Source organism: Plectrocnemia conspersa, unplaced genomic scaffold, assembly GCF_051122295.1.
Source record: "Plectrocnemia conspersa isolate PC_06_02 unplaced genomic scaffold, ASM5112229v1 ptg000012l, whole genome shotgun sequence".
Classification (NCBI taxonomy): Eukaryota; Metazoa; Arthropoda; class Insecta; order Trichoptera; family Polycentropodidae; genus Plectrocnemia; species Plectrocnemia conspersa.
The window spans coordinates 28,692,998-28,710,832 of record NW_028277176.1 but is presented as its reverse complement, the minus strand read 5'-3'; the positions used below and the strand labels follow the sequence as shown (position 1 = coordinate 28,710,832).

At 29.2% G+C, this 17,835-nt stretch overlaps 1 protein-coding gene across 1 annotated transcript in view; it reads left to right on the top strand.

Annotated features, from left to right (window-relative positions):
* wry (delta and Notch-like EGF repeat containing weary) overlaps window positions 1-17,835 on the top strand; it is a 236,044-nt gene that overhangs the window by 127,139 nt on the left and 91,070 nt on the right. The window contains exon 4 of the mRNA XM_088200754.1: window positions 4,307-4,476. Within this exon, the coding sequence (XP_088056880.1) occupies window positions 4,307-4,476 (170 nt within the window). The remainder of the gene's footprint in view (window positions 1-4,306; window positions 4,477-17,835) is intronic.

Here is a 17,835-nt window from a genome sequence, read left to right as displayed (position 1 = left end):
TAATATTAAGACTTTATTATTGTATATTTTCATTTTTTCTTTCTGTTATGTATTTTTTATATATTTTTATATATGTTTACTAAATTTGTTAGATGTAAAGATTACCTATTAAGCTAAATAAATTAATAAAATAAAATAAAATAATAATAAAGGTTTTATAATCTTTTCTTAAATTTTCCATATATATATATTATTTTTTACTGTTTGTTTTATTATATTTTTTAAATTCTTATAGCTATAAGCAAGCATCTTATACTTAATTTTATGTTGTATTTGTTTTGAATATATTATTAAATAAAAAAGATTTATTAAATTATATTTACCACAATAAATCCACACGAATTTATTTAATAATTTAACACGACGCGAGAATAAAAAAACATATTGCAAGAAGTTATTGTATTGTTTGTTTTAATTAACTCGATTTCAAATATTAGTAAAATTAAACAAATATTTATTTTAGCTCGTATAGTAATAACCATTAAAGCAATTCTATAAAAAGAAACGATACTAAACAAACAAATAATTTTATATACTTGTGATTCTATTACTGTATATTTATTATAACGATTGAAAAGATTCTCTCTTTACCAAAAAGCAAGATATCTTTATCGTCTACTTTTTGTCTATTACATCTTTTATGCTATAGTAATATATTTAATTCATAAATATTACCCTAACAGTCTAACCGATAAAACCTAGCACGACTTTTAATCGCAACTGGCTTTTTGCCAAGACGTAAATAATGATGAGGTTTACAACACATTAACTTTGGCCATAATTTTGTATTAAAACTCGCCACATTTCAAAGATAGAACAGGAACGCTCCATAAGGTGAAGCCAGCTTCCATAAAATAGATCCACGAATATCGCTCTCCCGTGGGAACTGTATTTTCTGATATTAATGAGGAGAGGAAACTATCTGGATGAATAAACCCGTCCATTGCTAACGTGCTTTCGTTAAAGCTTTACATTATTTATGTTTATAAACACTAAGCTTTTTGAGTTGTGTCACTATTGTATTTAATTAACAATTAATAAAATTGAAAAGTCTCATAATAACAGTTCGACCGGCAAATGTTCAAGAAAATCAACACGAAATGTTTGCTAATTGTAATTTATAGAGTCGACCATAAAACTTTTATTGTCAAACAATGTTTTCCGAAAGTTTATCGTAAAACTCCATCCCTTTTTTTACTACCTGCTCTGAATGCAATTGTTAATTTAGTGGATTGAAACCACTATTTGTCTCTAAAGTCGCAGTAGTTGTAAGTCATTTAAAAATATTTTTTTTAAACAGAAACATGTTTTATGATATTTTTCACAACAGCATCAAATTTCTTGAGAAATATGAAATTATTGTTTTAAATTTTTATCATAAATTCCTAAAAAAATGGCATACAATAAAAAGCGTTGTGAATTATGATACTTTTCTGTATTTTTATTATGATGATTTTTTGCTAGAAGCGTTGGGTATAATTCATTGTATTCTCGACGTAACAGGTATTGAATAAGGCACTTTATTTAGATCATCTATTAAAGGCTTAGACTGTAGTGCTCTAAAGAATCGCGATTGTGTCCCTAATGCTTGGGTTATGGCCAATATGTTAGCGCTCGAGAACGCTCTCTTACACGAGCCATCCAGCTTCTCAACGAGCTTGCTAGAAACTATAGCTTAGAGGAGCTAGATCATTTAATATGTGCGTTTCTTTAATTACTTTCATTAAATACTAATTTTACAAAATCTTTCCAGCACATTATTAGTAGTAAAAAAATGTATATTATTTTGTGTAAAATGCCATAAATACGTCAAATCAAGATTTAGATTATTATTTATTTTTACGTAATTTCGCACGAGTAATAAATAACTCATTCTGCGGTTATAAATTGATACATTAAAATGATATATATAATACATATACATTTAGAAAAATATAATAAGTACACTTAAAATATTTATTATTCCATTTTAAATGAAATATTGACTTTAAATGAAATATTGACTTCATTTTTTTTATAAAAGTTGCATCAATTTAATGAAAAAATATTTTATAATTTCCTTAAAATTATTTCTAGTTGATTTTAGTTAATCTTAAAAGCTTATAAATGCAATTTATTTTAAAGAATTTGTGTCAAATTTTGGAGAAAATGCTTGAACTAATTTCATAATTATGTAGCTGTTTTCTAAATTTAAATTTAGTATTTATAATCGATTTTTTCATTAGCCTTTTTTGGTTACTTTTTTATTAGGTAATATTTTGAAAAAATAGTTATAGGAAAATTTTTTTTTTCATATATATGTTTTCATGTAATCATTGAAAGGCAAATTTAACTAATTATTTATATAAACATTTTAAATAACTTAAAGCTTAAATTTACTTGTAAATTGATATGAATATGCATAATAAATGTTTATTCTAGTTTAATACAATAATATATTTTTAAATTTGTATACAATTTTTAAATTGGTATTTTTTTATATTATATGGTTATACATTTTTTTACAGTGATTGTAATATCAAAATTATCATTTAATATAATATATTTTTCATTTAACACTCATGTTTCTTTGCATATCTTTTTATGTTTAAGAGTTATATATTAACACTGTATCATTACCATACAGTTGAATCTTTCCTGTAAGTTTACATAGGGTTAAATCATTTATGTATAGATTTGTTTGACAATTAAATGACCAGCATAATAAGCCATTGCTATAATGTAATGATTACATATAAAAAAACTAGATTTATTTTTACTTTTTACCATGTAAGAATTAATATATAATTTAGGTCGATCATCACAGATTAGGTTTTCCTAGATTTTCCTAATCTTTTATATGAATATTGCGATGATTAATTAAAATAAAATCGTTTGTAACGTTTATTGATTTTAAGTGAGGAGATTATTTTATTAATAAATATTAAATTTATGTCACTAATTTACAGTTTTGCATTTTATTACTGATTTAATAGTTGTTTATTGTGATTACCCGGTTGTAACCCACAGGAAAATTGGCTTTAAAACTATTTAATGAAATATATTATCGTATGAAAATACATGCTTTTAACTATGAAAGTTATGGTTAAACTTATACCATAACATATTATTAGATACATTAAAACATACTAGAAAAGTAGGACCAACGCTAAATTTATTAAAAAACTATTTAAATAATAGATAACAATTAGTTGTAATAAAAGGTACACGAAGCAAATGTGAGGTGGTGTAGTGTGAAATTCCACAGGGTTTTATTTTAGGACCTATAATATTAAATCTATACATTAATGACTCAACTGTGAGCTGATAATACAGTGCTAATATTATATATAACTCTAAAACATACAATGATATGTAAAGGAAAATGCAGAGTAATTTGATCCATATTAGTGAAAGTTAACGTTGATGGTGTATTATGATGATAAACTTCGCGAACCATGCTCTTGATCGTGGAGCAAGGTCGCGCTGTTGTATTCTATATTTTTATATTTTTTAGGCCTTATGGCTATTACGTTTTCTGATTTTAAATAATTATTTATTTATATGTATACATATGTATATTTTCAACCACACAAAACAGCTATGGATGCTCATGAGATAAAAGATTCACCCAACCAGATAGAGCTCCTTTCATAAAGCAATCGACCATCGGATGTTTATAGTGAATGGGAGAATGCTTATATTATATTTTGCAAAATGGGGAAACTTTTGAGTAACGTCAGATAGCGAGAGACGTTTTGAATGCAATACCGTTTGACGCAGCAGTTTTTCACCGCAATATCTACATACATATATGTTTGAATGATGCTTTCGAATATCGGCTGTAACCAAACTTTTCACTGGAAAAAAAATATAAAAAAATCATACGTTTTATATTCCGAACGCGTAAAAATAGATATCTGTAAATAAAATATTCCTCTATGGTAACTAACATTGACGTCAAGCGCACAGTCGCGTGTTTTTGAAGGAGTAGGACTCATATACTCGCTCTTTCTCATGTCAGTTACTTTTACGTATGCATATTAAGGAATAGTAGATCGATGTGTAACTCTTTGTTAGCTCGCGAATTTTTTGCTTGGCAACTAGAAAGGTTCAGCTCGCGCTGACGCAAACATTTCAATATATAATTCACGTTTTACCTTTCCGACGCGAATGACTCTGCTGTCTGATATTGACAACGGAACGACACTGACATGGGTACAAGTAATTGAACGAGTATGATGCAACGATAACGTACTCTATTTATACATACGCATATTGTTAAATCCGCTTCCATCAATCAATCATTTTTATGTTATCTTTCCAGAATACACCACGCGCCTATGACCGCTGTCTATCAAGTGACGAGACAGGGACACGAACACTGTGACGTCACAGAAGGAGTCCTGCTGGACATCACTCCATTGTTGGTCGACGGCAGAAAGCTGGTCACCCTGTACGACAAAGATTTGACCGAAGGGGTTAATTTGCTTATAGGTGAGTACATATAGTTTGTGTGCTTAACCCGCATCGGCAAACTAGCTCGATGGTTGTATGCGATAGCAACAAGTTTGCGGAAACCGCGCGGAAATCAATGCTAAAGGTGATGAATGGATGAATGAAGTTTGTGTCGAATTCACGGAGACTCGATACTGAAAAGTGAGAGGTTTGATCAGTCAGAGTTGAGGGTTAATTTAATGAAATGGAGCTGAGGTAATTAGATTGATTAATTATTCCGAGTGAAATGACTTGCTTATGTTATAAATGTAATACACATGTACGCATTAAATGACGAAGCATAATTTTCAATTGGTTATTATTATCAAGGAATATATTTCCCTCTGAATATTTATTACATTAGAACAAGCTTACATGCGCAAATTAGCATGCTTTAAAATTATTTATTACCAGAATTGTCAATACAAAACATTAAAATGTAACTTGATCGAACCTTAAAAAAAATCTTGTATGTAAGTATTCGCTACTAACTTTGGCACAACTGTAACTGCCTGCACAACACTCTCTGGAAGTTGGCCAAGGTAAGCCAAGGACAGAGAATATAGTGGTTTACTTCGGTCGAGTTTGGTTCTGCCCGCTTTAAAATCTCTCGGAAGTTGTCGGAGGTTACCGAGTGGGGATAATTCAGTCGACTTGGCCAGCTTCGAGCGCTTCCAAACATTGTCGGCAAACGGATCGAAGTCGGTGCTGCTCTTTCGAGCGCGAGCGGTGAGATACTTCCCCTTTTACTCTCTCGCATGTTAAGTGACGAAAGTGAGAGAGATAATGATTTGGTTTTTCGGAAACTGAGATAGAGCGAGTAACTCAGTTCAATTTCAATATGCGCGTAGGCTTCCTGTGGTCAACACGCATGACGAGCGCTGCATCGTGGTCACGTGGTCAAATTATAATACCGCATGCTTATCGGGGACTTCAATAGACTCTTACTGACATCTTTGAATATTTTAGGGCACCAAAAGGGATTAATTATATTTTTGATAGTATATTTTTCTAACAAATACTGTTATTATATTTTTTTTAATATAAAATTAAATAACTAAAAAATTATTAGTGGTACTTGATTTTGTTAAAAAAATCTTTTCCAATATCCTTATGTATTTTCCTAGATCGGTTTATATAAATGTTACACCATAACGAATTCTTATTTAGAATCGATGGCGACAAATTCTAGGATAGTCATACATGTAGTGTTCGTATTCTTAAGTATCATTTTTATGTCTTAAGCCATTTTTCAAAAGCCGACAAAGATTTTGCGTAAATTGAATATTTACGACCAAAAAGTTTTCATTGATATTGTATTGGTGAGTGCCCACACAAACTTTTATAAACATCAGTAGCGTAATTTTAATTATATGACAATTTAAAAATTGCGATTATTTGACACATTTTTCGATCGCGCGCAAATATGCCAGCTGTACGTGACAGCAGCCGCCGTCCGGACGGCATATGAAATTTGTGGCAGTGTGGGCGCTACTCGGGGCGTTATTGGGGCAAAATTTGACCTTTGGTACTACCAGTGTTAAAAAATAAAATACCGGTAGTACCAAATATATCTTTTTATTATTTTTTAAAAACAATATCTTCATGGCTAAAAACTACGAAAACGACAATGCGCATATTGCTTGAAAGCAAAAGCTCATTATAGAGGATTAACCTAAGTAGTTTAAATTGGGTAGGATATTTAAGTAGAATAATAGCATCCCTTTTAGTCCAGTAAGGCTGAAATATCAGCCCTATGCAAAAATCTTACCGGCACAATTTATTAAAAATTATTATATTATGTTTGATTTAAAAAAAAACATAAGTGATCGTTTTATTTCTGTCGAATATAATGTTTACTTTAAGCGTTGCCGCTTTGTATTAGCTGTAAAATGCGTAAATACATTGGTGTATGTTATATGCTAATTTATAACTTTCAAGAGGCTTGTTTCAGTTAAATGTATTGTAATGACTTTTAAAAATGTTTTTTATAACTATCGTGGAATCTTTGCAAAGTTGCATGAGAGTTTCATTACTTAAATTTTTATTTTTTAAGGATCATTATTTTAAAAACAAGTTTACTTCTATGTTTTGCTACAATTTGTAAAGTACATTTTCTATTGGGCGATCATTTTATTTTTGTCGAATACAACGTTTACTTTTAGCGAATGTCTTTTGTTGTCACCGATTAAATTAGCTGTTATATTTATTCAGTCTGCAGCATTCTTTATCAAGTTGTTAGCTAATTTTTAATGGCATAATCCGGATTAATGTTTAAATGCACTATTGAGTTTGACTACATTAATTTAATTATTTTATTTTCTAAAACGCATTAATGCAATCATTAGGGTATTTTATTTGCAAGAACGCACTATCAATTTTTATATTGAAATGGCTTTTTGTAAACTGTGTAGTTAAATTAATGTTCACGCTTCATATTTTAAATATTCATGTTTTAACAGAATACATAATGTTATGAATAAGATTACTGACTAATTTTATTTATTGCCTCAAATTTATTCATATTTTTTTTAAAATATCTTAGTACTTCAAGATCATCCTACAATTGTGGATATAGATAAGTGTAACATTTAAAAATTTTCCACGAATTATTCTTAAAAGAAAAATTCTACTAATATGAAAACTAACCTGAAAATTAAACCCATTATTAGAAAAAATAAAATTATGCAAATTATATATTCTTAGTCTAAATATCTATGTTAGTAAAATCTAATCTTTTATTTATATTTTTTAAATCATCTGCATATGTTTTATAACAGGACTATTTTTTATCGATTATCGTTTATTATTATCAAACAATTACCTTATCATATGACAATAAGCTTTTGAATATACAACAGTATTTATTATCAATATCGTTTCATCCCGATGTTTTATCGAGATTACACATATGTATGTACATATATACAAGCTTCCGACTATCCCCATCCATTTATCATAATGTTTTGGAAATCTCTCTGCCTCTCTCAGTTTTCTCGTTTCACCGGAGCTCCAGATTTTCCAGTGAGACTCGGGAGTGTATATTATTTATGGAGTTGAATTTGCAGAGGATGCCGCCAGGTGGCTGCGTCTCTCCTTCCTATCTCCAAACGAAAGATTGTATCGTCGATAATCCCAGCCAGCTGAGCAGAATATAAACGGTAGACTTGCCTCGCCTTTGGGGCTTTCGGTGCTAATCCAACCGCGAATAAACAAAATCGATGTGTACAGTCGAATTCGATTAAAATGATTACTTCAGAAGTGGAAGCACTAGCTTATATAAACATATAAAGATGTTATATAACCACTACAAAGCAGCATAAATTTATATATAATATAGAACTTCAATTTTCTCATTCCGATTGAAATATTGAACAAGAAACTTTTATATTTGCTGTTTATTAAATATTTATTATGCAGTTGCTTAAAAGCAATCAACACTTAATAATTAAAAAGTTTGTATAATATTTTTTAATTAAAAATTCGCATTATTTTTTCAATAAATTTTCTTAATTTCACAATTACTTTCACGGTTATTTTCTCGAAAAAATCTATTGTATATAGTGTTTTAATTAACATAAAACGTGTGTCAGGTTAAAAACTGTTTTAGACAGTGTTATCTTGTACGTAGTACAATATCTTCACCGTGTTGCGATTATATTTATATATAGAGAGAGAAAACCCCTATTTAAATTTTATTCTTCGCCCGGAAAGGGTTAAAATTGTAAATTATAACCGACTTGCTTAAGTGAAAACACCTTCCGCTGAAAATTTAAATTTTCTCCAAGGGACCGGCTAACGGTTAATTATAAATTTATTAAGTCAACCGATCCCTCACAGCCATTTTAGCGTTTTTAATTAAAAACTAAATCGAAAATTTTCTATCCTGTACCTTTGCGGTCGGAAAATGGTTTTTCTCACAAGTGAATATAGTGGTTTATTAATAAAGCAGCACTTTTATGCTATAGTACAAGTTTTTGGTTTATAAATGTTATGCTATAATGGTATAAGTCGATGTCTATAATTAAAAAGAAATAGGTTCATATCCCATATTTATCTTATCTGTTTTTATTCTATATAATTATACTTATATTTAATCATTAACGATTACTTATGATTATAGTTATGAACATTTCAAATAAAATCATATTTGTTTAGTGTTAGCTGTAGTGTTTGATTCTGTTTATATTCATTGTGTATCATGTTGTAGCGGAAGATTTACAGTAAATGAATATATGATAGTAATAATAATATTTTAAAATGTACGAAACACGATAATTGACTATATCAGTGAACGTCACATTATCCAAATTTTACACACATAGAGCCCAGTCACAACGCAAAAATACGGTTGTGTGTTGTTTTTGTTTCTACCTGCGCTGCAATAACGGTTATTATCGGGAAACTGCAGCGTATCGGTATAGTTTGTAGAGTTTAGAAGAGATCTTAAACTTTTACATGTATGATATATTATTTAAAACATGCAATTAAAAACAATTTAAAAGTTATATAGTGATACAAATTATATACATATAGAAAATATTAATTTACATAAAAAATATACATATTTTAAAATATAATTAATTGCACTTAAAAAATAAAATCACGGTAAAGTAGGAAGTCAGTTTTCTTTGGTTTTGTTCCAACAATACTTTCACTTTCTAATGATGTAAAAGAAGATTGATAGTTCATTTTAATTTTCAAAAAGCCACTATATGAAAAATTGTGTTCCGAATCCAAAAACAGTTTGTTGTTAACTGATACGTCAAAAATTCGTACTGCAATAAGTTTGTGAATACGTATACAAATGTATGCGCTCTCGCATACATGCGCGTAAGTTCTTGTTGAAGTGGCAATGCTCATTTCAAGGATTTTCGTCTGCATCACATCCGACTACAAAATAAATATTTTGGTCTATCTCTCACAAAATAAAATATATGTAATATCACAGTAACTGGTTGTCAACTGCTACAATACGGTTGTGTGAGTAAAGCGTATGTGTGTTTTGGATAAAAAGTGGATAGCGTGATGTTCACTGTAATACAATGTACTGTGAGGGTTGCAACAATTAGAAGCATAATTAAATTTGGCTAAACTTTACACAAGCAACACTCAATAATTTTTCAAAATAACCACGTAGATTTAGAAAAGCCCTTATTTAAACCCTTATTTTCATGACCTTCGGAGCACACACCTAAAATCAATATGTTGTTATTTTTATACATATACTTTTTATTGGATGATTTATTATGTATGATAAACCTGAGAAGTGGAGCTTAACAATAACATCATTGGTCCTAAATGGTCTTATTTTCCATTTGTTAAAGCTTCAGCAAAGGTCCATTATAATGGAATAAATATTTAGATATTTTTCTAGCACTCTAATATGCAAACATTTTTATTGTTTCAACTATATAATATAAGCTATATTTCTTATCCACGCAAAGTACTAAACTCTCAAAATTCATGGTACGGTTTTGTATAATTTAAGTTCTTTACCTCATTCTCGTGTGCTTAATGCTAATTAATATTTATATTATATTCGGTATGCATTGTTTTATTGCAACATTTATAGTTATTTTATGATCTTCCATCTTCCTCGGGTAAGACATAACTATTTTGAAGCACTTCTAAAATAAATGGAAGCACGCATATGTTTAACATCTATACGTACACTCCGAAAGTCATTCACATCCGAGGGTAACTACCGTTCAGCATCGGGAACGAGCTGGAATTCGCATTGTAGAAACAATTTGGTCCCCTTTAATGCGTACGCCTAAGTGCAGGAGCGACTTTAAATTGTCCAATATCGGCAATTGAAGGGGCGAATATGATGTTGGCAAAAATTGGATTGCCCTTACCTTTCCATCCTTCGATTTATTTACGAAACGGCAAAATTCCCGGCCGTGCTCTTTGGGCCAATTTACGCTGCCCGTAAACACGAGGCGCAGACAAATACGCAAAATTCGGGGCGGGGTACTAATTTATTTTAATGACCTTCCGAGTGAAAGTTTCCGGTAATTTTCAAAACCATACCTTGTTTACCTAGCGCGTTTGTTTTCATTTCTGGGCGAAGAAAAAAAAACTTTTAAGACTCGCTAGGGCTTTGGAGTGGGTTAGGGTGGCTTAACCCTAAAACTGTGGAACATTAAAAATTATTACAATCATGGAAAAGGGTTTAATCTGACCCTTGGATGTTTTTCTTCTACATCATATTCATGTACAATGATAACAGTATTTTTTTATGCTTTTAATATTTTTAAATATTGAGTAAAGTATATTTATTTAACCAAATAATATTTATATATAATAGTACTTGAATTATAAATGATCCATGCCGTTCAAAAATAAGGTCAAAAAGACCCCCGTTCCGTGATTTTAGCGTTAACCGTAAGAGAATAGAAGGAGAAACGCTCGCAAAAGAAAGTGAGAACATAACGAGGAAAGCTTTCGTCTTAATTACAATAATTCGGGACCGACCCCCCGTTTTTGGTCCAGCCCCCCACCACCACTACCGCCCCGCCCCTCTCGGGCAAACTTTACTAATTTAATTTCGCGCGGCGCAATCTCTCAAAAGCGACCTGGGTTCCTTGTCCCAAGACCATTTTTCATTCGAACGAAAAACGGTTCGGTTATATTTACCTTTTGGTTTATAGTTGTTTGCTCTGTGATATATTTACGAGTTACACGAATTTACACTGTTTTGGTAAATTACAGCAACTGTAAATTAGCTAGGTTTGGAGGAAGAAGCTCAGACGATTGTTAAGTTAATTCGAAAAACGATAAATCAGACACCAGATTCTACTCTGTGTGGGGTATTATTAAAATTAGGTAAAAGTAATTAAAATTTATTTTGAAATAGCGGTTGAATCTGTGTTTGATTAATAAATGAATAAATTTTGTAACTGATTGAATTTCATACCATCAGGATAGTCGCTGACTATCAACCTGAAAGACTACGGTTTAAATTCCATATGGACCTCATGTCTGAAAGATCAAAATAATATAATATATAATTAAAATTCCGATCGATGATTACACATTAGGTGTACCTAATTTTTCTTAATCTCACTAAATTCTATAAATTAATTAGGTTCATAAAGAATATCTTAAATGTATTTAACAAAACAATATATGACTCTAAAGTGTAATATAGATTTCATTAGGGATTGTGAAAAACTTAAATTTAATGTTGAAAATTTAATCAGAAGAGGACGCAATCGTAACTCTCAAAGACGTTCCGGAACATTAAACTTTCCGCAAAAACTCAGCGAATCGTATACCAAAGCTCAAAAAAATTACTTTGGGGTACAAGAAGGGATAATAACCAAATATACTCATATAAATGCATCTCGAAAAACTTTTCTAAACTTTCTATATTAGGAGGAGTAGTTGTAACTTTAAATTATAGATCGCTAAATCAGCTATAAATCGGTCTTTGAAATATAATAAACAAGCAGGTCAAACTTTGAAATTTATAACCAATTAACTGTCTCACTATTTATGCATATTTTATGTTTTAAACAATAAGAATTGTTTAAGCAATCTATCTTATATTGAGGTACTTATAAAAATATTTTATACGATGACCTATATTGTGTTGTCTACGAGTACCAATAAAAATCAATAAGACGACTGTGTACAAAAAACTTTTTGTCCCATTTATTTCTTTACTTTTATTCATTCATTATAATGTCGAAAAAAATATTTTTGAAAAATGCGAGGGTCAAATCTTCTTTTGGAACAATAAGTTTAGAAAAACGTCATCTTTGACTAAATATAGTGTTTCATTGAACGCTTCCGTCAAAGTTTTTAAACCAGGGGTCAAAGCACCACTGAACAATTTATTTCGATAAAATATATTATTATATTACTCGTCATTTTTTGTCAGTAACGATTATCTGAAAAAACATTATGAAATTGGTGTGAGTAGAAAATAATAAGTCTGTTTGTTCAAGATACAACATATTTATTTATTTATTTTTATTTTAATTATTACACATTCAATATATATTTTATATTATCTCGATAATATTTATAAAAAAAAATTATATTTGGTATATTTATTTATTTCTACTCGTATTAAATTAAAGCTATAAACGCTTATGTAAATATTATAGAATAAAAAATACCTAATTACTGTATATAATTATTCTACTTTGATATCCTACGCCAATTAATTCCCTACAATAAGCATCAATTTCTACTTTGTTTCTGATTTTAAACAATATTGGCATTGCTATTTTTGTAGTTCAAAGTCATTGCGATATCATTTTTAACAAATAAAATACATGGATTAAAAAAATAAAAAAAAATGTTGGTACTACCGGTATTTTAATTTGTAATACCGGTAGTATAAAATGTAAACTTTTACCCAAATACCGGTATTACTGGTATTGCAATCCCTAATTGAACTATAAAATTAATAAATAGTTTATATTTTGTCTATTCCACAAAAAAAAGTCGATCACAGTGTCTAAAAAAATATAATCGATTGCAATTCTATAGAAGTTGATATAGAATTATTTTATCATATAGGACACGAATAACAGATTGTCAAAGTAAAACACTGATAACAAAGCCAAGGATATTGGACGATTTTTGCAGACGTCATTTACGTGTAGAGAGAAGCTTTACTTGCTCTTAAAAATGTTTTGAGATCTTACTCAAATCAATCAAAAATAATCTGAGTAGAGGTCTAATGATTTCATTACTAACTACCCATGTCAAAGGCGTTTTAAAAATCAGTGTTTATGACGTCTACCTACATTTTCACATCAGAGATTTCGTCACTGTATATGAGATATATGATATTATTTTTTAACACAGATTTTTAAAGTCATATACAGTTATCCGAGGAATTTTTTTTGGACATTTTCTATTAAAAGTGGGTGGCTTGCAATATTTTTCAACCTGACCAGAGATGCATTTTTAAGAGTACATCGCACTAATGGATTGTACAAGGTGCACAGTGACCTCAAGCTTTTAAAAAAATCCAAACATATTTGAGACATAGGCATATGCTTTATTTATGCTGATGAAATGTGTAGTCTTTTTAAAGAGGACAACCAAATATGTGCGATGAAGTACATTTTTGTCCATTTTATAGTCAAATTTAAACAACGTTTTTTGCTAGAAGGTTATGGAATGATATATTTTCATGCTATAGATTTTAAGCATCAAATTAAAGCTTATCATCTATTTTCTCAAATAGAATTTATTTCAAGGAATACTTTTAAGATCATCGACAAAAAGTAAATATTTGGAATTAATATCATTAATATGTCGAGATTAGAATCTTTAAAATTCTCAAATTAGCAATGTAGGAAAATCAATAACTTGTGTTAAACATATCGATTACGATTTAAAATGTATGATACAAAAAAATAATTAAAATGCGAGAAAACCCAAACATTTTCATTGTTTTGTGATTTTAGCCGTGACAAACTTTTTTTTTAAATCGGTCTAGTCACAAAATTAGAAAACTAAGCAGATTCTTTGCTATTGCTATCGGTACACAAAAACCATGCTGTTAATCAATTAAGTATTCTTCGATATAGCTTGAAGCATACTAATAAAAAATATTTTAAATACGTTGGCTTGTCCTGATAAGATGACACCGACCATAATTCTTCAATAGTTTCATTTTCTTTTCTACTTTTATGCATGGCAGTCATTTTCGTAATTTTTCATACCCAAGGAAAAGTATACATTAAAAAGGAATAGTATATATTCAATAACTTTATTTTCAACTTAAATATGGGAAATCTATCCATTTTCATATTTTATGTTTTATTTTAATTTATAAAAAATATTCTAGTTTATTTTTTATTAATTATTATCACTATCTTGATCTTAAACAATCGTATTGTTCATTGAACACATCCACAAAATGTATTTATGCTTCAAAAGAGAAAGTCTAGATGACCACTTTGGCGATCGGTAACCAATCGGTAAACAATTTTATTATTTAGCGCGCATCCTTTCCAAAGAAAGAGTAGTATTTTTACCTAAACTTATGTGTGAATAACGTTTCTTGAAATAATAATTTTATTAACGCGATTGCTTAATCACGATATTTCTTATCCACTGCCGTGAAAAATACCGTATGGGGCCTTACTTTTGTGTGTTCACGTTTGTTCAAAATAATCGTTAGAATCCCCTCTAAATTATAACAAATTATGCATATGGTTGAAATCCAACATTCATTACTCATAGTCAATATAATTTTAGAGAAGCACATATTAATATAAAAATTAGATAAATATTTTTTAATAAGCAAAGTGTGATATTTCACAAAAGCAACTGAATATATTTAATTGTATAAAAGTTTTTTTTATTTTTTATTATATTAAGCAGTTTATTAAAAATATATACCATGCCTTTTTAGTCTAAGGAATGCCGGATATATATTCTTTTACAATATTACACATTTTTATTAAACATCGACCATAAATTCACCGCTATCGACGATTGAAAAATGATACTCTGGGGACGCAACGTTGCCATTATTCGCGAAGAACGGGTTATCAACGAACCGGAAGTAGGAGAGAAGGTGCACAACTCGGATTACCCGGATGCAGGAAATGCAGTCAGTGAGGCGTACTCCTGTTACTTTGACCCTGCCAGTTTCCCTAACGCAATTTCCTACGGTGGATTGTTTCCGTGAGGAGTTTCTCAACCGCTTGACGTACATTGCTCGCTGCTCGCCTAACTGAGTTTTATGTACCGTGCCTTTGATATAATATAATTTATCACATTTTCTGGATTTCATTCTACGCAAAGTGACATAATAATATTCTAAGATTGACCTCATATACTGTACAGATGTTGTGAAAGCATTTTAGATTACTTAGAAAATAATACCTCATATCAAATTATTATTTTATGTAATTTTTTGCTTTATATCTCAATGATATTGATCAGTTTTGAAGTTGAGTAGGTCTTCTAATTATATGATTAATTTGTTCTGAAGGTTTTTGTGCGAGTTTAAAAATGGCGTAAATCGAACTAAATTTTCGATGTAATATTGTAAAAGTAAAATAAACCTATGAATATACACCCAAAATAAACAACACGTAAATTAAAATATTATTTATTTAACTACCAATATATAAAAAATATATTAAAATATTTACAATAGTTTGTATTTATTTTCATTCAGTTAAGAATACAATGGCATAATTTACTGTTTTTCACACTGCTGCAAATCGGTCTCGATCATACATGTATTTAAATATTAAGCTGTATTCAAGGTAAAAAATTGCTTCAATCAATAATTTAAAGCTTATATAGCTTTATACTAATATAAGTTTTTTTATCATATATCTTAAATAACTTTTCTGTAGTATATTTTTTCTGTGAATCTTAACAACGAAGCCACGTTTGAAATTCTCAATAATAGTTACTTTCGCTTCATTAACCTCTATTCCGTTGCATTTATTCAGCTTTCAGGATAATGGCGCAGAAGAAATGTTCTCAGTGTATCTAGCTAGTCTTACGCTATTTGTTTGCACAAGCTAAGCTGATCTTCTATTTTACATATACACATCCTTCCAAGGATAAAAAAAAGGAATTTATAAACGTTTTATCTTGCGAGCGAAAGCTTAAAGAAAGAAGGGATTTATTTTATATATATATGTATGTACTTACATATATGATCAAAGATTAAGCCTTTGATAAAATATTATAAGAGTTGCGAAAAATAATAATTATTGATGGTTTTTTATTGCGCAACCAAATTTGATAAAACTTAAGTACACTTATAATTGTAATGTTGAAAAGTTAGGATATCTTACATCTTATAGTCTATTAAATTATTCTTATTAAGACATTCTTCTTAAAAAAATACGGCTATTTTTTAACAATTTACGTTAAAAATTATTCAATATTTATGATTACTACACTAAAAATTACTCAACATTATCTTTTTTAAATTGCTATATTCCGAACAATTCATTACGAAATTCTATTTTATCATAAACTCGGCCATTATTTATTTTAGAATCAACTTATTTCCGTCTTTACGTCAAGCACTCGGCATTTTCGTCATAAAATCTTTATTTTGCATTTGCATGTGGAATAGTGAAAATGTATTTGATATTTTTTTTTAATTGTAGATAAGATTTAAAAAATCTTTGATTACACGGTAATTAAAAAAAAAATAAACCCATCTTCAATCAGACGATAATTGCCTACACACATACATGTATGTGTGTAGGCAATTATAGTATGGGTACTGTTGTATATGTGAGTATTTAAGCGATGTACGTATTATAACTTACTTGGCTTGGTTGCTAACTCTCATGAGGTAAGCTTCGCCGCGCACACTTCGAACGTTTGGACACTGAGTGAACAATGCGACATGCGCCGACTTACACAGACACATTACACAAACTTCTCATCCGAAAATGCCCATAATCAAGGTGAATTGTACTTCTCAAATTTTTTGTACTTCTTTTTCGTTGAAAAAAAAATCAAAAATACTTTTTTTTATATTAGATAGCAATTGCTTCTTTTCAAATCTATTTCTAGATGACCTTTTGCTTCCTATATTTTTTAGCTCCCCCAGCTACAATGCTTTTTTTATTTTTAGTGTCTTTCTTTGATATATTTTGAAAATCTGGTAATCTTACAGAAATTCATATTATATTATTATATAAGTATTACTTCTACAAATTTAGTTTTCCTGTGAAATCAGTCAAAAATGCACGGCAAATTTTAATGATCATGTTTTCTTTCTTCATAAAAATCAATTATTTCCAACAAATCTTAAAATCTATACAAAAACTTTCCTTATGCATTGCATTAAAAAAATAGATTTTTTTATAAATAATTCAATAATTTTACAGTAATAGCTCAAAATATCTAAAAAAATCTTAGTCATTCTGACATAATGTAATATATCCATTAACAAGGCTTAGATTAACATTAATTTTAATAATAGCAACTGTAGCTTAGCTATGTAGGTGTATTTGTTTTAATCTAATATAATAAATATCAATACTTTGAGTTCTCCTTTGCAATTATTGTAAATCATCAAGAACGTTTATTTTTAAATAGAAAAGTCTGCAAAGATCATTCTAATAAAAACTCACAGCAGGAAAATAAAAGTATGAAAAGTATATTAGTAAGGAAAATAAAATACATTAATTATTGAATGTTTCATTTTATTTTGCTTTTTCTGATTTCAAGTATCGTATCCACGAATTTAATTTAAGTTTCTTAAACAAATTTGTTCTCAGAAATTATAATACCTCTAAGATTGTTTTATTGGCTTTGAAAATATCCTTTGTTGCGTAATTAATCTATATTTTAGTTCTTCGCGGTTGTGTGGGTTTCAACCACTTGCACAATTTG